We start from the raw sequence: 21,530 nt of genomic DNA, 5'->3' as shown, positions 1-21,530 counted from the left end.
GGGGTGCAGAAAGCAGAGGCATGCCTGGTCATCAGGGCTTGTTTAATAACAAAACTCCAGCTATTGTAGAACAATATTCTCCAGCATCATTGTAATATACAATACGGGGAATGCTCTCAGCAATCTGAGAAGGATACGTCCCGCGGCCGCCGGGCAGCACCCCCTGCCCAGGCTGCGGGGTGACCCCCCGAGCAGCCCCGCCAGGGGTCCCGGCGAGCCGCGGCGCTGGGGCCGGGGTCCCGGGGTGTCCGTGGCGCATCTCAGCGGCACAGGATCCGGTCGGCGGCTGGCATGCACGGAGCCTGCGGGAAAAGGGGGCGAAACGGCCGGTCAGGGGGTCCCGAGATGGAATGGGGAAGGGGAATGGCCGCCCCCGGGAAAGAGCCGGTGCGGTGAGAGCCGGGAGGTCCGAGAAGCCGCCCGGGCCGGTGCAGCCCGGCGGGAGAGCGGAGCCGGGCCGGTGCCGGCGGTTCCGCACTCACCTCGGGGGGGTCCCCGCCGGCGGCGGGGCGGGGGGGCCCTCGCTGCAGCGCCAGCTGCAGATCCCAGATGTAGTCGATAACGTGCTGCAGCAGCTCCACCTTGGAGACCCGCCGGTGCCGCGGCAACGTCGGCACCAGCGCCCGCAGGCGCGAGTAACAGCCCTTCATGTCGTACAGCAGCGCGGCGGCCGCCTGCTCCGCCGCCCCCGGGGACACCCCCAGGCCCGGCCCGCAGCGGGCGGCCTCCCCGGGCCGCACCGCCTTCAGCGCGCCACCGGCGCCCGCAGGCAGCGGCGAGGGGGCGGCGGCGACAACCTTCATGGCGAGGGGCGGCGGGGCGCGAGGGACGGCGGCGGCGGGACCCTGCGGGCGGACAGCCGAAAGCGCGCCCCGCCGCGCCAATTATAGAGCGCAGCCGGCGGGGGGGCGGGGCCATGGGAACATTGTGGCCAATCGCGGCTGCACGGGGGCGGGAGCGTCCCCGCCCACCCCATTCATGCGCCCCTGAAGGGCAGCGCCTTAAAGGGGCAGTGGCGGGGAGAGGGTGCCGGGGGGCTGGGGCGCAGGGGGCACAGGGGCTGCGGGGGCTACCGGGGCGTGGAGCGCTGGCGGGCACCGCCCGCCCTGACGCCTTCCCCGCCGTTAACGTAGGTAACTGCCCCGCGGGCTCCCGGCGGCGGGCGCCCCGCAGCCCCCGCTCCCCTCCGCCCCCGGGGCTCCCCACAGCCCCGCTTGCCCCTTTTCCTCCCCCACTCCCCCCCCCCCAGGGCCTCCCGGTGCCCCTCCGGCCGCCCATCCCTCCTGAGCTCCCCGGTCCCCCGCCGCCCCCCCGCTTCCCGGGCGGCTCAGACCGTTAGACGCCAGGGCCGTGACGTCATCCATTCATAAAACCCCGCGCGCTGTCAGCGCGGCGCCTGGCGGGCGGTGCCCATGGCGACGGGGGCGGGGCGGGGGGGGCACCTGCGGCCCGGCCCAGGGGCACTGGCACCCCCACGGAGGGCATCGGCATCTCCACGGGGACACCGGCACTCCACAGGGACACGGGGAGGTTCGGCATCCCCACGGGGGCACTGGGACACCCACGGGGACACGGGGCTACCGGCACCCCCGTGGGGACACCAGGACGCCCACGGGGACGCGGCGGTACGGTCGTCGCCGCCAGGGCCAGTCCGTACCCCACACCCCCCGGTCCGGTCCGCGTCCCTCCCCCGCCGCAGGGCGGCCCCGCTCGCACTCCAGTCCCGGGGCTGGAGCCTCTGCGGAGCTGCTGGGCAGGGGGGGTCGTCGGGCCTGGGTGCACCGGGAGGGGGTGGGTGCAGCCCCCGGGAGGATGCGGCGGGGCAGTCGGCTGCCAGCATGGTCCTGCCGCGGGGGCTGAATGGGAGGGGGTCCCGTAGCTGTACAGGGCAGCTCGGACGGGGTCCCCCTGGCCCAGCCCAACACGGGCAGGGGGCGTGCAGGAAAGGCTGAGGCCTGAGTCCGTGCACCCCACTCCTGATGTGTGTACACACATGGAAGCATGCGCACACACATGCACACACACACAGATGTATGGGTATGGGTGTACACATACATGCACAGGAAGATTCACACCCATACACAAACCTGTGGATGCACACACATGTAGAACCACGTTCATAAGTACATGCACACACACAGATGCACACACACACACATGCACAGAGATGCATGCACATACATACACACACAGATACATGTACACACATTCACACACAAAGATGCATGCACACACAGGGGCATGCATGGATGAATGCACACACAGATACACACATGCATATGTACCTATGCATTCTCAGGCACACACACACACCCCACCCTGCCCACCAATGCATGTGCTTGGTGCTGGAGCAGCCCCTGCCGTCCTCCATGTACCCCGTGAGGCTGTGCTGTGGGCCCGGCTGCGCTGCTGCATTGTTGGCAGCAGCAGGAAGCTGCACTGGACCCGGCTGCAAACAAAGCCAGTGCAGGGCCAGGGCACCCTGACAGCTCGGTCCCAGTGCATCCCATCCCGAGCTGTGCTTAGCTGCCCCCCACCCACCAGTGGACTGGGCTGCCAGGGTGGGCTGCGCAGCTGCAGTGGCAGTGCTGTGATAGCACCCTCATGGAGGCATGGGCATGGGGACAGCCTGGACACCTTGTGCCCTTGTTAACCAGAGAGCATGTCATGCAGGCTGGCCCTGGGGTGGGTGCAGAGAGCCCCAGTGTGGGTGCAGAGGATGACACTGCCCTACCCTGTGTGGGGGTGGGCTGGGGGCCAGACCCCCTGTGCCTGGCCATGCTCAGAGCAGCTACAGCCTCCCCAGGCATGCAGGGAGCTGAGACCACCCCTCCTCTTCCTCCTCCTCAGGGTGGGGGCAGCAAGCCTGGACAGCATGGATGGACTCTAACCCTGCCAGCCCGCCTGGGGAGAGCTGCATCTCTCTGTCACTCCCTCCGTCCCTCCTCCCTGTGTCCCTCATCCTGGTGCAGCGGCAGTTCCCAGGGTGGGCACAGCACTGGGGTCGCCCCCTCCATTCAGGGCTCGGCTGAGGGCCTGGTGCTGCCCAGTTCCCACCGCGGCTCTCAAAGCTGCTAATTAGCCCCCATCTGGCGGTGGCGGCCGGGCCGTGGCGGGGAGGCCGAGGACATTGTGCGCAGGAATGCCTTTCAGTGCCGGCCGCTGCCGCCAGCTGCGCCGCCAACAATGCACCATGGCCCCCGCGCCCCAGCAGGCGCCCTGCCCGCAGCCCCCAGCACCGGCCACCCCGGGTGGCGTGGGGACCACGATGGGCTTTGCTGCCGTGGCGGGTGTCACAGCACATGTGGCACAGCTGCCCTGGCTGCTGGTGGCCCTGGCTTGTGGCTGTGAGATGCTCTTGCCCCGGCACTCTGTGTGTTGGGGTGCCGGGGACAGGGATGGGTTGCTGAGGACAGGGATGGGGTGCGGGGGACAGGGATGGGGTGCTGTGGTTGGGGCTGCCAGTGTGGCACCAGGACGCTGCCCTGGCTGCAGCTGGGCATGGGGTCCCGGCACGCTTGTTGTCCGGCAGGACAGATAGCTTCATTTCCATGTCAATTCTGGGAACGGGGCGCGTGGAGTGGGAACAGTGGCCTCGGCCATATGGCGCTGGCTGGGCTCAGCCCGGCTGGGGGGGCGGCTGCTTTGCACGGAGCAGAGGTTGCCTGGCAGCCGAGCACATCAAAGCCCCCGGCCACCCCCCGCCCCGCCAGGACCACACAGGGCATGGCCACGCCAGGCCAGCAAGGGGCCGCAGGGGCTGCCTGTGCGCGGTGACAGTGGGGACAGGGGCCAGCCAGCACCCCAGCCTGGGCAGCACCCAGCCCAGCACTCTGGCATGTGGGGGTCTGCAGGGCTGCGAGCCGGAGGGAAGGCAGAGTGGACACCATGGGTCAGGCTAGCCCCCTGCCCAGTGAACCGCACCCCCAAACCCGGGCTGGGGTTGGGCTCCATCCAGGTCCCCTCACCCCACACTGTGAATCAGCCCTGGGGCTGTGCAGAGCCTCCAGCCCCCTGTGCCCGCAGGACAGTGTTGAGCCGGGGCTGCAGATGTGAGCTGGGGCTGCCGGCACAGCTGGAGCAGGGCTGAGGCCCGAGAAAGCCTCTGCGCGTTCCTCTCCCGCCTTCTCCCTTCCCGTTCCCAGCTCCATCCGCTGCAGCCCAGACCAGCTGGAGCCAGGCAGCTCTTCCTGGGATTTATTCCAGCTTCCTGCCCCTCCTCACCGGCCGGCTGGGGCTGGGGCTGCTCTCGGCTGTTTCCTCTCTCTGCTCGCAGCTGCCGGCCGGGCGCCACTGCCGGCACCCACCACCGGCACCCACCACCCGTCAGGCCCCCGGCTCTCGCTGCCAGCACCCCACCACAGCTGGGCATCCCCAGCCCCGCACGGTGGGACAGAACGTGCTGCACCAGGGATGGCAGCACCCAGCACCCATCCCACCAGCTGCGCTCCAGTGGGATGGCTCCACCGCCAAGGAGGCTCTGCAGGGCTCTGGGGACAAGCAGCCCCGGTGTGTGTCCCCCACCCCAGGCACCAGCACTCCCCACGCATGAAACCACCATCCCACTGCCTGGCGTTCGCAGCCATGGGTGCACACGCAGCTCAGCCCATCCCACCCCACCGAGCAGGAGCTTGGCATGGAGGGTGCCCAGCGGCTCCCCCCGCCAGTGGGCATCTACATCACTGCCCTGAGGGGCCATGGGTGGGGGGATTACCCCAAACTCCAGGGCTGCCAGCAGCAGGGCAGGCTCTGTCCCTGTCCCGGCTGGGTGCAGCTCTGCGGATGGAGGTTTCCTGCCGGAGCCGGCACATTGATGTTTCCGCAGCCCCCCCAGGCCGGAGGGACCCCGTGGCGAAGGGAAGGTGGCCCAGCAGCAGCCCAGACAGAGTGGAGCCATGTGGCCGCAGCGGTGCTGGGAGCGGAGGTGCCACGGAGCCCAGGTGCAGCGGGCGAGCGAACCCGGGGCCACTGAGGCGCCAGCTCCTCGCAGGGCTCGGCCTGTTTCCTTCCTCCCGGCCGGCCACAGCTTATCGGCCAGGCAGGGTGAGGGGTGACCCTTCTGTCCCCTCCCCAGGCCTTCCGCTCCCCACAGCCCTGGGCCCTGGGCAAGCCCCTGGCTTGCTGCCGTGCTCCCACCGCACGTACAGAGCTGGCACGAGCTGCCCTGAGCCCCGCAGGGTGATGCTGGCACTAGGGGTACCATGCCCAAACCCCCGCTTGCTCCTGCACACCTGGGGGCTCCGGAGGCTGCACAGGACAGGTGCAATGCCATGGTGACAGCAGGCTCCCACCACACAAAGGCAGGGAGGTTGTAGTGGCTCAGGACGCAGTGCCAGAGCCGCAGCGGGGGGCACGCACTGTCACACCGCGGCGCTGAGTGGGCCCCGGCACGGGTCAGGGTGCTGCACCCCGCGGCAGAGCCAGCGTCCTTTTCCACGGAACACTGGAGGCTGGTGAAATCACATCTGGAGTCTAGACTCAGCGACTCCGTGGGCCGGGCCTGGCGGCTGCGCCATACCCAAGCCCTGCTGCACACTGTTTGCTTAGCTGGAGGTATTTAATTGGAATTAAAGTGGCCCCTCTTGTTTTTGCGGACAGGGCTGTTGGAAAAGGAGCTGTAAGTCATAGAAAACATCTGTAGGAGACTGCGAAGGGTCATTAGATGGCAGAACGCGAGGCGCCACTTTTAGTGCTCACAGCCGACGTGGGGAATAATGGTTCAATACGGCTTTTGTGGAGGGGCTGCCAAGCCGGCAAACACTTTCTATTTATTCTGGCAGTGGGCATGGTCGGAGGGATGCAGGGTCCTCCGCATGCCTGCCCCGAGGGCGGCCAGGGAGGACACTGCTGGTGCTGCAGGACACGCAGCAGCCGGCCCCAGTGAGAGCTGAGGCGACTGTTGGAGCTGCCCCTGCCTGCAGCTGCCCCAGCCCTCCTGCCTGCACCGCCCCCCCCCCCCCGCCTTGTCCCAGCCCCAGGGGCTGCAGGCTGGCGCCTGGCACCCTGCAAGGAGGTGGGACAGCCCACGTTCTCCTCATCCCACTCCGGGGCTGGGTTTGGGGTCACCCAGCTCTCTCCCTCCATGCCCGCTCTCCCCCAAGCTGTGGGGGCTCAGCCCCGGCAGTCAAGGCAGAGCACGTCCCCATCCTGCCAGGCTACTGCACCCCGATCCCTGCTCAGTCACCCCGCTCGGGAGCCAGACCCTGGCCCGAACACACCCAGGCACAGGCAGGTGCGGGTGTTCAGCAACCAGGGCCCCAAATCTGGGTGTTGCGGGGAGGGGCACAGGCTGGGGAAAGGCTGAGCACTGGAGGGGGAAGGGGACGGTCACTTGGAAACAGCCAGACAACGGCCACGGGCCCCACCAGGGGGAAGGTAGCTGCTGGTGAGCCGGGATGGCAATGGTGGCCCTGGCAGGCGGCTGAGCGGGGATACAAGCTGGAGCAGCGGCCCTGGCACTGCCACACCAGCACTCCTTCCTTCGACATAGTTTAATATGAGAGAAAGCAAATGCACAATACAAAATTTAAAAACCGGCCTGTGGTTTGCCCCCCCCCCCCACACCTTGTACCCCCATAGGAAGATAGGCAGGGGGGCAGCGGTGTGGCCCCGGGGGGCCAGCAGGGGGGTGGGGTGGCTATGCGGCATACATCGATACCCCACCTGGGTGGCTGCTCCGACACACACAACACGATGCTCTTGCACAATTGTTTCGTCGTCTGTCACTTGTGGAGGGTCTGGAAGGGCCCCAGCCCAGCGGTGCCAGGCATAGCCCGTGGGCAAGGTCACTTCTCCTTCTTGGAGGCTTCTGTCATCTCTTCTTTGGAGGCCCCCGGCACCTCCTTGCGGGTAGAGCTCTCCTCGTAGCTGGGAACGAGAGGGACAAAGGAATGAGTGAGGCCAGACCTTCTCTGGGGACAGAGACCTGTGCCAGGCAGGGACAGCCCAGCCCCGGGCCATCGGCTGGGGGTCAGCCCTGCCGCACCAGCCAGGCTGTGCCCATGAGGAGGTCAGCTCCAGCAATCGCCCCCCCAGTGCAGGAAGCCTGATGGGGCAGAGCCCAGACAGGGAGATGAGCGGTGCAACACCCCCCTGACACCCCCAGGGATGGGGTGGACCCAGCCAGGGGACAGGGCTTCCCCCAGTCGAGCTGTCAGGCCAGCTCAGTGCCCGGGGCTCTGCCCTTGCTCCCCAGTGCACCATCAGATATCCTGGATAGCACCACGCTTCCCCCCACACTGCCCTGCTGAGTACTGGAGCCAGGGGGGCCGGTTAGCGGGGGGAGCCACAGAAAGATCAACAGACCCCCAGGGTCTTGCTCCTCTGGCTGCAAATCCCCCCCAGCACCGGCCCCGAGGCCCTGGTGAAGGAAACCCGGGAGCGTTGCCTTCCAGCAGGAAGCACGATGAGGGCAGAGATGTCAGATCCTCTGGCCCCTACCTGGCCAGAGCGACAGACAAAGGGCACCGCGTGCAATCGCTACATGGCACTAGGGCTTTGCTGCCGGCGTCGGCGGGGACAGGACAGTTTCTGCTGCATGGAATCAGCAAGGCTGGCCGGCGAGCCAGACACGGTGGGGAAGTGGGTAAGTCTTGGTGTGTGTGGCAAGATTTCAGCAGAGGATTCATAGCTGCAGGAGAGAGAGGAAGCAGGAAGGGAAAGGGGAAAGACGAGGACAGAAAGGAGAGGGGGAAGAGAGAGAAAAAGCAGAAGAGTGTTGGAGTAAGACTGCTGCAAACCCACCCCCTGTGCAGGCAGCCTGCTGTCCCCTCCAGCTGCTGGCACCAGGGCTGTGCTGGCAGGCTCCTGCCTGCACCCCCTTGCCTGCAGACCCCAGGGCAGGGCTGCAGCAAGGGAAAGCGAGGGCTGAGACCCGGGGAGAAGGCAGCTCCCACTGGCACGCATAGGGCCCGGCAGCCAGAGCCCACAGAACAGCAAGCCTGGGCACTGGGAAGGCAGCGGCAGGGCGGCCCAGGGGCTGTGCAGGAAGCAGACTGATGTGGCAGAGCCTCTCCCGCTGAAGCGAGGACAGCGGGTCTGCAGGAGGTGTGAGCAGCAGGACACGTTCCCCACTGCTGACAGAGGCAGAGTGAAGTTTACTGCCTGCCTAGGGAGACTTGGCAAGGCTGGGAGCTGTGAAACTGACCCTGATCGTCATCCACCTCTGCTCCATCAGCACCCCTTCCCCAGGCCTGCAGCACAGATCTGCTTGCTCCCACACCACTCCCCCCAGCACTGCCTGTACTCGCCAGGGCACCAGACCCTCGCTGCCCTCTCCCACGGCACCTGACGGCTGCTGTGAGACACCCCGTGCAGGCAGCTCACCGCGCACAGGCAGCTGGCTGGCTGAGACCGCAGGGGAACTGCCAGCTCCGGGCTGCTGTCAGTGCAGGGGGGGGGGGGACGATCAGGATGCACCAAAGCCACGCAGGTGAGCTACACCTGGTGAGATTCGTGCGGTGGGAGCCGCTGCCCTCCAGGCATAGGTCCCATCATTTCCCACTTCCTCTGCCAGCAACTGGAGCAGCTTTGAGGGGGGTTGGACCCCAGGGCCCGTCAAGGTTGCAACCCCCAAGCCTCCTGCACTTGGCCTAGCAGCACTCGGCAAACAGCAGCAGCTTGTGCAAATGCTCTGTGGGGGCACTAGCCCCCCGTGCCCGACTGCTGGGCTCCCCAGGCTCCTCGCTGCCTGGCTGGCCAGGCTCACAGCGTCTCTCCCCAGTTTCCTGGTGCGGGAGGTGGTGCTGCTGTCAGCTGGTGAGTCACAGCACTGGGGGAGAGCGGCTGCAGGATCCCAGGTGCACAGGAAGGACGATCCCAGGACACTCAGCGCCTGCAGCAGCAATTGTCAGAAGCAAACATCAAAGGATGGGCAGGTGCAGCAGGGCTGGGGAGCCGGCCCGGCTGACAGCCTGGTGGGAACATGCATACCTGCATCTCCCAGGGGAGGGGAAGGTGGCGAGCACAGCCAGCTCCCTGCTGCACCCCAGTCGGATGCTGGTTTCCCTTTGACTAGGCTGGAGGCTCAGGCACTCCCAGAACGGGGAGGCTGGGGGGTGCAAACACTGCTTTGGGATGCTCCCCTCCCTCCTCTTCTTCAGCCATTCTCAAACAAGCAACTGCACTGGGCCACCACTGAACTGCGAGCACAACTGGATGAGCGTAGTGGAGAAAGCTCCCAGGTGGGCCAGACCATGCTCCGTGCAGCTCAGAGAGGACAGGCAGGTGGCCAAAAGCTGCCCACTGACAGCAAACAGGCAAATGCCTGGCGCATGGCAGGCTGAGAGAAGGGCCAGAGCACAACAGCACAGCACAGCCTCCTGTCTCTGCCCCTACGATCCCTGGGGCAGGGAGACTGCTGCAAACCAGGATACTTCACCTGAGCAGGGAGGCTGGGATGTGCTCAAACCAGCCCTGGCTGCTCTTGCAGCTGGATCCAGCTCCATTCTCCCCCACCCACGGGCCCTGGGACACAATGACCAAGTATCTCAGCACCAGGTGTGCGGTCCCACCCTCCCCTGCCTGCCAGCGCACGGGAAGAGTTTGTCACCAGGGCGTAAAGCAATACCAGATGCTGCCTGCCTGTTGGTACTGCACCAAAGCTCCCACCCGGTTACAAGGAGGTGGCTGGAGCCAGGGCCGGCGTGTACAAACACAGACCCGCTCTCTCCACCCACGCACGTGCACGTGCACACCCAGAGAATGCCCAGATGAACTCGTCCCCCCAGCTGTGCCCAGGCGTGGGAACATCTGCACGCTTCATGCACTCCAGTGCCGCCAGCAAAACAGCTCCGTCCCCAGCTGACGCTCACCTGAACATTTCAGTTACTTCTCCTTTTGCCAAAGCCACAAGAAGTGGGAATCCGATACATGCGGGGACCAGGTACAGAAGAGCAGGCTGTTGGGAAGAAAAACAACTGTTAAACCAAGCCACAAAATCACCCCTCAGGAGGAGCGTGAGGCAAGCTGGCCCTGTCCCCTCTGCACCCGCAGCGTCTGTCACAGCATGGCAGAGAAGGTTAATGCCCCAGAAAGCAGCTTCGAGACCCAAGTTGCAGCTGCAGCAGCACAAAGACCTCACCATGAGGTCCCTGCAGGCCATGAACACACAGAGGGCCCCTGCGCAGAGCAGTGACAGCACCCACAGTGTACGGGCTCCCAGGGTGCCCCCACAGCACAGAGGGTGAGTTTTCAAGGGCCCTTTGGTTGTAAAGAGCCACAAAAACACAGGGCAGCCTGGCAGAGGTACTGTTGTTGGAAAGACAGCTGCCCAAGCCAGCCTTGCCCCAAACAGGACTCTGCTCCAGCCAGGCACAGAAGCCTTGGGCACGGAAAGTTACAGGCAACACTGGAAAAGCAAAGGCAAGAGAAGGAGTGTATCTGATTTTTCCTGGCATGACGCAGGAACCTCATGACCAAGCTGGTGTTTCCTGCTTGGGATGTGCATCTGCAGGAGGCAGCACGGCAGAGCTCACCTGGGCATGCTTGAAGATGTGCATGATGAATATGGTCAGGCCCAGCCCGAAGATGTAGGCCACAAAGCTGGTGTAGAAATACGTGTGTGTGTTCTTCTTCAAGCTGTAGAGAAAGGGAGCAAAGCCCAGTGACTTCGGGTCTGGGATGCCAGTGGCTGGAACAGAGCTGCCCAGTGCCCTCAGTCACCTCCCTCCATGCTGAGGTGAGGGGAGCTGTACTCTGCCCGCGCTCTCAGGCCAGCACAGGGGCTGCCACCAGCGTAGCCCCAACCCCGCAGGAGCAGTGAGGGACTGGATGGGGTAACACCCAGGTGAGGGGCTGGGGAAGAGAAGGAGGCGTGCAATCCTGCTGCTGGACAGCTACAGGGAGGGGAGGAATCTGTGCCGGGTGGGACCCAGCTTCCTGGGGGAAGCATGGCCCGTCCCTGGCACCCCACTCTCAGCACGTGCTGTTTTATCAAAGGGCAGGCCACGGGAACTGAGATTCCCAGCAGGTGCAGGCAGGATGTGGGTGGAAACACCTGGAAGACCTGGCACAGACTGGAGGGTCTGTGCAACAGCAGCGGGAGCGGGGCCACACCACCGCAGTCGCATGAAGGGCCCATTCCCAGCAGCTCCCCAGCCAAAGACTTTCAGTGTGGGGCAACTGCTGAAAGCTACAGCCTGGTGTTAGGTGCAGCTTCTCTGCGTAGGAAGGAGCTTCCAACGTCAACAGCAATCCAGAAGTAGCCAGCAATGCCAGGCACTGATTTGCATCCACAAGAGCACTTCCCAGGTGCCAGCACCCCCGGCTCTTTCCCACACTGTCACCATTTCCCCTCACTGCTGAGCACAGCCACAGCCACCCTGCCCTCCCCTCCTCAGTGCCAGGGAGATGGTGAGGCTCCCACTGTTACGTGCTGCTGGCCTGGCCCTTTCCCCTGTGCTGCCTGCCCTGCCCACCTTGCCATGCGTACAGCAACCTCTGTGAACTCAAATGACTCACTCCCAGTGCTCAGGACTTACCCACAAAGCCAGCCCTGCTCACATCTACTCTTCCAAGAACTTTCTCTTCCGCCCCCTGTCCCAGCCACTCTCCTGGGTCCCACGCCAAGCCCCGGAGGGGAGCGCACGACTGCGCTCCTGCCTTCCCTTTATCCTTTTCCTCTACAAAAGCAGTTCAAGTATGTTGCAAGATCCAACCTGCCAGGGACCCTTCCCTGTCGCCCACTCACCTGATGTCAAACCGCAGCAGCAAGGCAATGAAGATCCCTGCGGGCAGAAGGGGACAGTCAGGGACGGCAGCAGGGACGGCAGCAGGGCGGGCAGGGCAGGACCCGCAGCCGCGCCGGGCGGTGCCTTGGCGCACAGCGCCCCCTCGCGGCACAAGGCACCAGGACAGCACCCACACCTGGGGGAAGCCCCGCACCCCGGGTCCCCGAAGCCCCCAGGCCCGGCAAGAGAGCGCCAGGGCTTCGGCATGGCCCCGCAGCCTGTCCAGATGGGGGATCCCAGTCACGTTCCCCCTCTCCTGTCCTTACCTGGAATGACAATGTCTCCCAGACCCAGCATGGCAAAGTTGTCAGCGTCCAGCCCCTTCTCCAGCAGGTCCTGAGGGAAAACCACTGCAAGGGGCAGAGGGAGGCAGAGTGAGGGGGCAGCATCTGTGCTGAGCAGACCTCAGCAGCACCGCTGTGCCTGGCAAAAAGGAACTGGAGCAGGGCAAGACCCCTGTCCCTGCCCTTGGCCCACTCCTCCCCTGCAGCTCCCCTTCTCCTTCCTGAGATGACTCCAGGCACCAGGATGAGAACCCAAGGGGTTTGCAGCCAGCCCCATGCACAGCACTCAAGCCCAGCTCCCAGGACCCAAACTACAAAGCACAAATTCACTCTCTTTTGGGGGTGTCTGTGGGGTCTTTTGCATGCTGGTTTTTTGGTGTTTTTTTTTTTTTTTTTTGAGGTGGAATTGGCTGCTCTGAGGGTGCAGACTAATGCAGACTAAGGGAGCCAGCTCAGGGCTCAGCAAACCATCCCCCTCCAGAGACCTGGCCTGCTCCCTGCAGGTCGGTGTCACCAGGCAGCTAAGGGGGTCACTAGCAGGAAACCTTCCTGCACATGTCCCACCTTCTGAGCCATCTCCAGAAGGCAGAGGGTGTACAGGGCAGCGACTGCAGCAGAACAGACAGCCCCTCCTCCAGCACACAGGGAAGATCTACTCACGTTTTATTGGGGCTTCAAACGATTTGGCAACTGTCACCATCACATTGGTGCCAAAGACCTAGGGGCAAGCAGAGGAGTCCTGGGTGATCACAGCTGCACAGGAACAGGAGCATGCTCAGCTACAGCCTCACTTCACAACGCAGACTGGCCTCAGTGGCAGAGCAGCAAAAGAGCTGCCAAACTGTGCAGAGAGTCCTGCGAGTGAGCCTCCTGCCCAGGGGAGAAGGCACAGGACAGCACTCAAGGAGGTGAGCATGTCACATCCATCCTGCTTCCTGAATGGCACCAGGGAGACAGCTCCCACTCAAATTGCAGAGCTGCAGTGCTGCCCACCACCTGGCCTTCCTCAGCACCTACCCCTGCGGGTCAGTTCAGCTCTAATTAGTCAACTCAGTGGAAAGCCTGACTGCTGCACAGGGCATTATCTGAGGGCAGGAGGTGCCAGCAGACAGTCCCAGTCAGTGGCAGGCTGCTGCCCATAAAACTCCAACGGGGACCAGAGCAATTGACAGATCAGCTGTATTTTACTCTGAGGTAATTTATTTGTACTGCACTATCAGCTTTAAATACTGGCGTCATTTAGGGGATGGACTGTAAACACACAGGTCAACCACCCTTATTTCAGTTCCCTTTTCATCTCCAAGCCTCCAGTCTTGGCTACACCAGCAGCAGGCACATAAACCAGGTGCTGGTTAGCACCAGCAAGATCCTAGAGCTAGGGATTAAAGAGAAACCTTAAAGCAAGCACCGGGCATCAGATTAACTCCCACAAGGTTCAGCAAGCTCTGGGCATGACCATGGAGTGACAGGACTCTGCACTGGGACCAGGGAAAAGCATCACATGCAAATTCATCCCAAGACTATGCAGGGGGCAGTATCATCAATCCACGGAGCAGTTCTCCTTCCTCCTTGGATCTCACTGTGATTAAATTCATGCTAAGATCCAAGCAATTGGTCCTTGCAGAGGGGCACAGTAAGAGGGTCTCCACTTCAAGATGGCCCTTCTGTGAGGTTCTGGCAACACACTGACCTGCGAGGGAGGCTGAGGCAGGAGACAGCCAGCAAGTGCAGAGCAGCGAGGGTCGCACTCTTGCCATCTCCCAAGTACTGGGAAGACTCCTGCACCCCGAGAAGGGTGCAAGGCACTGGGTGTGCTAAGCCAGGAGGGCTGAATCCTCTCCAGCTGAGAGCAGCAGAGCAAATGGCACACAGGCTAACAAACCACAGAGCTGAGACTGTTAACAAGCCTGTGAAGCAGGGACAGCACCAGCCTAGTGCAAAATAATACACAGTAGCCAGGCTTAAATAGAGAATGATTACTCAAGGCAGCTGCAGAGCTGCTGGACAGACCTCAAGGTATACAAGTGTCTCAGACATTTGGAAACACAGTAATTCAGAAGGTGGAGGCAGCAGAAAGGACTGGCAAATATGGGCATTGCAAGGAGAAACATTCCTCCAGGCCCACTGCAGAGACATGACGAAAACCTCAAAATGAAGATGTCAGGGTGGTGCACTGGCTGAGGGAAAGAGACTGGAGGCATTCCAGTGTTTGGTTCTCTGTGCGAGAGAACAGAAGGATGCTAATGAAGCTGGCGGAGGCACAGCCCATACAAGCAGGATCAGCAGGCCCCACAGCAGCCTTTGTCCTCCAGTCCACCCAGCAGCTCCACCAGGCATTGGAAAGACCTTAGCAGGGAATACATGTCACCAGAACTGGATATGCCACACACCTGGGTACCCAACAGCCTAGCTAGGATCCCTGCCAGCCCTGGGCTTTCTAAGCCAGAGATTAAAAGAAAATGCATTTGCTGAGCCACGTTCTGCCACTGTTTGATTCTGTCATCATCCCCACCACACGCCTTTGGGCTGAGAAAGTGGAAATCCTGACTGCAAACGTGTGTCCAGCCAGCGTGCTGCCTCCAAAGAGGCGTAACGCCACGCACATGCCTTCCGCCAACGGCTGCAACTCGCGTCCGCCCCGGGGAACACTCCCGTTTACCCAGAAGACGTCGTAGATGAAGAGGCCCCCAAGCAAGATGCAGCCAGTGCTGACGTTGTTCAAGTGCAGCAGCTCCACCCCGTTGAGGGAGAACGCCAGCCCAAAGAGATTGTTGGCAATCCAGTGCTGAGAATGACAGGAAAAAGGGATTTGGGTCCCACTGCACGTGCCCAGCCATTGCCTCAGCCTCCCTGCAACAGGGCTGCGGCTCGCTTACCTTTCTCAGCAGGTACCAGACCCCAACAACACTGCTCAGGGCCAGGCATACGAGATCCTTGGTGTCAAACTCGTAATTCACTATTTCTGCAATAAAACAGAGAAGGCAGATTTTGGGCAGTGCAGGCAGCTCCCCTTCCCGCGCAGGGTAGAGATGGGTGACTACAGCAGCGCAGCAACACAGACCAGAGCGCTTACGTCCTAAATGAAGGGACTGTACCCACAGGAACGGCCGTGCCCACAGTAAACAAGTACAAACTGCAAGCGAGTGAGCAGCCGGCCCTGGCAAGCTCAGCCCCTCTCCTTCAGCCAGACTCTGCCACATGGACAGCATCTGCGATCCTTCTGTCAATGAGGAAATTGGATTCAGGCACTGTTTAAGGCATGGAGAGGCAAATCTTCTCCCTCTTCCTGCACCAGTTAACTCCTGGTGGTATCACTAGAAAAATTCTTGCAATTCACTGTTCCCTTACCAGTAAAGCTACTGGGCAGGATACTTATCAAAACATCTTCTACCAGTGCCAAGACTGAATCAGATAAGGCAGCACAGTACTATGCTACCCAAAGAGCTTAAATAAAGGCAGTGAATCTAACCACAGTGCTAGTTCCATTTCCTATAGCACTCTGGGATCTGTTTCTGGAGTTTCGCTGCCAGCCACCAGCAGCACAGAGGGAGAGCACCAGCCAGTGCAAGAAGATGCACATGGCAGCCCCAGCTCTGCAGGGATACACTGGGCTTACATTGGCTACAGAAGCGTAGCGGGCAGTAAGAGGCAAATCTTGGATAAGGTTGTCTCAATCGGCTGGAAGTCAAAGCATCAAGTGACAAAAACCAGAACAGTAAAGGCAGAAAACATTCAGGCCCCCAGGAGACCAGTGAGCCAACATACCCTCCTTGTTTTCCCCGGAGCCCTGGGTGAAGAGAAGCTGGTATTGTTTGTTGGGGAAATTTGCAGGGAAGAATCTGTTCATCATGGGGCTGAAATGAGAGGTGTAGAGAAGGGCAGTTTGACAGAAACCCCGCAGGACACGCTGCCCAGCACCTCTGAATGATGGTGTTGCAGCACAGCCATCAGCCCACACCCCCTCCTGAGATGGGGAAATGCCAGGTTTTCACACAATCACAGCATCACAGAATGGTCGGGGTTGGAAGGGACCTCTGGAGATCTGGTCCAACCCCCTGCTAAAGCAGGTTCTCCTAGAGCAGGCTGCAGAGTCGCGTTCAGGTGGGTTTTCAATGTCTCCAGAGAAGGAGACTCTGCAGCCTCTCTGGGCAGCCTGTTCCAGTGCTCTGTCACCCTCAAAGCAAAGAAGTTTTTCCTCACGTTCAGATGGAACTTCCTTGTGTTGCAGTTTCTGTCCATTGCCCTTGTCCTGTTGCTGGGCACCACTGAAAAGAGCCTGGTCCCATCCTCTTGATACTCACTTTTAAGATATTTGTAGACATTGATAAGATCACCTCTCAAGTCTTCTCCAGGCTAAACAGGCCCAGCTCTCTCGACCTTTCCTCATAAAGCAGATGCTCCAGTCCCCTCAGCATCTTTGTAGCCTCTGCTAGACCCTGTCCAGTAGTTCCCTGTCTCTCTTGAACTGGGGAGCCCAAAACTGGACACAGTACTCCAGATGCAGCTGGAGTCAAGTTTTCCACTCCAGGGACTGGCAGGAGCCCCAGCTTCACTCACCAAGCCACAGACATGGGACCTTGTCCTCCCCAGAGGTCTGACCTGCCGTATGTGACGTTCCCTCCCAGCGCTCTAGGGTAGCAGGCACAGAGCATCACCCACTAGAAGGGAGGACCCACCCCAGACCACAGCATGCGCCCTGTGTCCCCCAGCAGCCCCCTGGGCACCCAGAACTGGGTGGGCCACCACTGAATGGCTCTCCTGAAGAGCTGGGAGCAGAGACAAAGCCCTTGCCCAGCACCGGCCTAGGGAAAGCCTCTGGTCCCCAACGCCCTAGAGCTCAGGAAACAGGAAACCAGTTTTACTTTTTCAGTTACTGAAACAGCCTATGCTTTCAAAACCTTGTGCCAAGCATCCACGCAACGCTGGGGGACGTTATTGTGAACTCCAGCTGCCTCTTTCAGCTGTCCCAATAAGGGGAACATGGGTGCAGAGGAGCTCTCCCCTCCACAGGGCAGTGAGAATTATGCCAGGCCATAGCAGCTCCTCAGGGTGAGCTGGCCTTGTCCCACGATAGTGGCCACTCACACCTCCATGAGCTATCCCAGTGATGCAGTACAGGGTACCAGATTGCTGGGACCCCCCCAACTTTGGATCCTCCAAGGAAGAGTTCACAGCATGCTCTGGGCCCTTCACACCACCAAGGAACAATACTCTAGAGCTGGGACTTGATTCTGCTGCAAGGCAACGGTCCTCTAGAAGCCCCCCGTTAAACTCAACACCCTGCTGCCTCACAAAGCGGGCAGCCTTGGACACCCCTGCCCCAGTTGCACCCTTCCCTCCGCTGTACCTGATGGTATGGGACAGGGCTAGGATCCCCAGCACGAAGAAGTACATGGAAAGCAGAAGATTGATGTACTCTTGAGAGAATATCTGCATGACAAATCCAAAGAGGGGTTAGTTAGCATAGCATCCTCCCCATCTACAGCACTTCATGTTCCCATCAGCAGCTGCTGTGTCAGTGCTCCAGGGAGGCAAGAAGAATAGCTGGAATAACCCAAATTCATGCACCGCTGATGGGAAATATGTTGGAAATAGCTGTGTGCTCGCAGAACAAGCACAGTGGGCCTACAAGTTGCCGTGCATCTATGAGCTGCTCAGGTCAAAAAATAACTCCTGCACTGCAGAAAGGAGGACAGAGCTTCCCCAGCCTGTCCCCTGCAGACTGAGCCCAAGCAGGGCGCGAGGCACCATACCACTCCTGGGGGCTGTCCTGGCAGAGGGGAGCAGCAGCACCCCTGCCCTGTCACTGCAGCGGGCCAAGTGCATCCTGCCCTAATTAAACACCATGTTATTAGAACTCCTGCCCTCCAATGCACACACTGCATTGCTGCCAGATCACACCCCTACAGCCCAGAACAAGGGTCCCCGGGGTCCTCCATGCTCTCCTGGAAGGGGAATGCTGGAATATGAGTGCTCATGGCAGGTTGCGGAAATTAAAAGGAAGAGCCTCTGATCATGCAGCAACTGCAGCAGGGCCACACTGCACATCCAGTACTTCTTCTCCTGGTGTCTCTATCCCAGCCAGCAGCAAGAGACAGAAAAGGCACCTGAGGAGGTGGAAGAGTACCCTGAGACATGGGCCACAGGGAAGGGGTGGGCTGCTGGGGGTCCTGTCAGTGGCCAGAGGGGCTCGGACGGCAAGGTCTGGTGGGCCTGCTCCATACCCCACCATCAGAAGAGGCTCAGCAGATGCTTGGCTTTACTACTGGTGACCTAAAAGAGGAACTGCTGCCTCAGTGAGCACTCAGGCTAAACTTCCCTGCTGGGAAAGCAGGACATATTGCTGGGGAGGCCTGATCCTGTCTGCTGCTGCAGAGATGACCTCTGTGGCTGCGCAGGCTGTGGCATGCACTCGCCTTTCTGCTGCAGCCACAACACAGGCCAGCACCCAGGCCCACATCAGGGTGAGGACCAGCAGGACACAGCCATCAGCCCGCTTAACCCAGGGCAGGAGCCCGCAGTGTCAGTCAGCTATTGCATGGTAATTGCAAGAGTTACCAGAAAAGGGACTGTAAACTCCAGTATTCCCAACTCTGCACCTTAAACCTCATCTCCTGGGCAGCCAGAAGCACCCTGCTACCTTGCAGGCAGCCCAGGCCAGCAGGGCTGGAAGGTGCTGAGCTGACAGGACTGCTCAGCTCCTGGCTGTGGTGATCCCATGGCTTATCAGGCCTCTCCAGGAGCTCAGCCACAGCATGCACAGCCACAGGGGCTTTACACCAAGATATCTTCTCTACACAGCCAAGAGCACCTGCTGCTGGGATCTCCTGTGACTCAGGAATGGTCATCTAACTCTGCTTGTTGGGTCTGCACATGTAAAAGACTTCATGTTGAATACATAGGGGCTCACCCACAAGGTAGCAATCCCCCAGGCCTGCAGCTAAGACAGCTTCGGAACCACAGCATGGAGCACAACACTGAGACAGCAGCATTTGCAACTCAGGAGTCCCTGGCACCCTCTGATTTTCTGTGCACTGTCAGGTCGGCCCACAGAGGCAGACAGAGCGCAGGGGTGAACTTGCCCCACAGCAGCTCTCCAGAACCAACTTGTGCACAAACAGGCCCTGATTTCCCCCAGGCTGTGACAGTTCACACGAGAACGGACGTCCTCCTGCGCAGTGACACTGAAGAACTTGAGCTGTGCAGCCTTAAACATTTTCTGTCCCAACACTAAGGGCCAAAAATCAAGTCAGCCCCACTTTGGGAGCTCCTGACCAGGCAGGGAGGATGGCAGGCAGCGGTTCCAGCATCTGCTGGCATTGCTCACTTACTTTAAAGAAGAGGTAGAGCCCCAGAAGGGTGCAACTGGCAACAATGGGAAAACGAGCAGCATCTCGGCTGGTAATGGTCTCTGGCATCTCCGAGGAGTTCTGGAGAGGGAAGGAGAGGAGAGGAGGGGATCAGTCCCTACTCTGGCTTCATACCTGTGCAGAAGGTGAACAGACATGAGTGGGACTCCACAGCGGCTTGAAGCCGGGCGGGACACCCACTGCCCCCCCCATAATTTCAAGAGGTGGTGCTGTGTCACTGGCAGAGCCTGAGATGGAAAAAGCAAACGTTGCACTCATCCTTCCAAGGGCTGCCACAATTTACTGCTTTTTTCCTCTTGGACAAGGGAAAAAACCCCTGCACTGGTGTTCCTGTCCCTCCCTACCCAAAGGGGAGGTGGGGTCCCTCGCTGCTTATAGCCAGCTGTCCCCATCAGCCTTCCCATCTGTGCGCACCATATGTCAATAACTCTCTGAATGATGTTTCTCTCCAATCACCTTTTTATCCTTCACCTCGCTCTTGGGGTACTCCTTGTGCTCAAAAGCCGTCAATTTATAAACCCCCTTCGCCTTCTGAGACATCTTTGCACCAGCTGAACCAGCCCCTTTTCAAGGCATTTCCCAGGAGAGACTTTCATCTGAGAGGCAGAGGGCTGCCTGCTGCCCTGCCTGCTGCCCTGCCCAGCTGGCCGCTGCTCAGAGATCTAATCTTGCACAGGCAAACACCTGTGGCCAGTGCCAGACAGAGTGCATGTCAGTGGAGGCAAAACAACCCCGTGAAGGAACAGCAGTTTATGCCGGGCACGGCAACTGCCACACAGTACTCAGCGGTGCAGAAACAAGAGCCCAAAGAGCGGCTGGCTCCCTGTGGTGTGAGCAAACAGAAATCCCCCCCCAAACCACAGCCAGGCCCTGCTCGCAGATCTCAGTTGCCCGGGCTGCCAGGAACCCCACTAAAATCATCTGAACCCCCTGATTTAAGGCTTAAGGCTGGACAAGGGGCTTCTAAAAAATAGTAATAAATCTGTCTGTGTAAAACAGTCCCTTCTCCTGAACATCAGGAGCCAAAGTGTTGGAATTTGAGTCTCAGCTGCTACCAGCGAGGGCAGGAGCAAGACAGAGGGAGCAGCAGCTGGGCTGCAGGGGCAGTGCGGGCAGCGCGCCGGGGACCAGCCCCAGCGCTGCGGGACGCGGGAGCAAAGCCACCCCCGAGTCCCCCCGGCGCTGCACCTCCTGCCGGACGACGGGGCGGCGGTGAGTTCTGCAGCACTTGCATTTATGGGGCCGGGGCCGGAGAAGAGCCGGGGGAGGCCAGATCTCTCCCGGGTCCCCCCGCCTCCACCGGGGCGCAGGGCTCTCTGCCTCGCCAGGGGCACAGACAGCCGCCGGGCCGGGGCACCGGGGGGGGCCGGGGCCACCTTGGCGGGGGGAGCGAGGCCCGGAGGGTCTCCCGGAAGGGGCGGGGGAAGCCCCCGCCGCCGGGCCCGGGCTGGGGGGAGGCCGGGCCGCCCCGGGGCCGCGGGGGTACCTTGCTCTTGGCGCAGCTGACGGAGCGCAGCGCCCCGAAGAAGATGGGCAGCAGCGCCATGAGGACGAGGCTGCCGTAGGCCAGCGCCATGCCCTCGGGGGTGGCGGGCGGGCGGGCGGGCGCGGGGGCCCCGGCCCCGGCGGCGCTACCGTTGTGCGCCGCGGCCTCCTCCATGACAGCTGCTCCCGCCGCCGTCCGCTTCCGGCCCGCGCGCGCCAGGGACACGTCCTCTTACCGACCGGAAGTGCGTCAAACGTCGACGCCGCCGACGCTGAGCACGCCCCCGGTAACCCGGGCCGCGTTGCTAGGAGACCGGCAGCTGGGGGCCTGCGCGCGGCCTAGCCCGTACCGGGGCCTGCGGCCCCCACAGCCGCCCCGCTCGGGGCCGGGCTCCGGGCTGGCTTCCCGCCGCAGGGCACGGCGGTGGGCCCGGCTCCCCCGTGCCGCGGGTGGGCCGGGAGCCGTGAGGGCAGCCCGGGGCCGGTGGGACGGAACAGCGCCAGTGGTCCCGCTGGTGGAGTGCCCACACCAGCTCGGGCTGTGCCGCCTCGGCCCCCGGAGCCCTGCGTCACCCCGGTTTATGGTGGTTTATCCTGGCTCCCAGAGGTCCGTGCTGACGCCGTGCCGGCAAGGGGGAGCGCAGCGGCGCTGTCCACGTACA

The 21,530-nt window shown here is 61.6% G+C and overlaps 2 protein-coding genes across 4 annotated transcripts; both read right to left on the bottom strand.

Moving 5' to 3' along the window:
- Positions 1 to 25: 25 nt before the first annotated feature.
- On the bottom strand, positions 26 to 970 carry ID1 (inhibitor of DNA binding 1). The gene is made up of 2 exons (XM_080404378.1): positions 483 to 970; positions 26 to 302 (listed from the first exon to the last, which is right to left on the bottom strand). The coding sequence occupies exons 1-2, from the start codon at positions 801 to 803 to the stop codon at positions 261 to 263; spliced, it is 363 nt and encodes a 120-aa protein (XP_080260504.1). The 5' UTR covers positions 804 to 970; the 3' UTR covers positions 26 to 260.
- A 5,506-nt stretch (positions 971 to 6,476) lies between these two features.
- Positions 6,477 to 21,109, bottom strand: HM13 (histocompatibility minor 13). 3 transcript variants are annotated; one of them, XM_080404334.1, is made up of 13 exons: positions 20,870 to 21,107; positions 19,345 to 19,443; positions 17,361 to 17,443; positions 15,779 to 15,867; positions 14,890 to 14,975; positions 14,673 to 14,798; positions 12,674 to 12,731; positions 11,996 to 12,079; positions 11,690 to 11,726; positions 10,476 to 10,578; positions 9,813 to 9,898; positions 7,441 to 7,630; positions 6,477 to 6,867 (listed from the first exon to the last, which is right to left on the bottom strand). In XM_080404334.1, exons 1-12 carry the CDS (start codon positions 21,041 to 21,043, stop codon positions 7,480 to 7,482), a joined length of 1,176 nt encoding a protein of 391 aa, XP_080260460.1. In that variant the 5' UTR covers positions 21,044 to 21,107; the 3' UTR covers positions 6,477 to 6,867; positions 7,441 to 7,479. The 3 variants fall into 3 exon arrangements, with proteins under 3 accessions (XP_080260460.1, XP_080260462.1, XP_080260461.1); XM_080404336.1 differs by lacking the exon at positions 14,673 to 14,798 and having other exon boundaries at positions 20,870 to 21,109; XM_080404335.1 differs by lacking the exon at positions 7,441 to 7,630 and having other exon boundaries at positions 20,870 to 21,103.
- Positions 21,110 to 21,530: the final 421 nt, after the last annotated feature.

Source organism: Falco punctatus, assembly GCF_963210335.1.
Source record: "Falco punctatus genome assembly, chromosome: 10".
NCBI classification, from domain to species: Eukaryota; Metazoa; Chordata; class Aves; order Falconiformes; family Falconidae; genus Falco; species Falco punctatus.
This window is presented reverse-complemented; position numbering and strand designations above follow the sequence as displayed.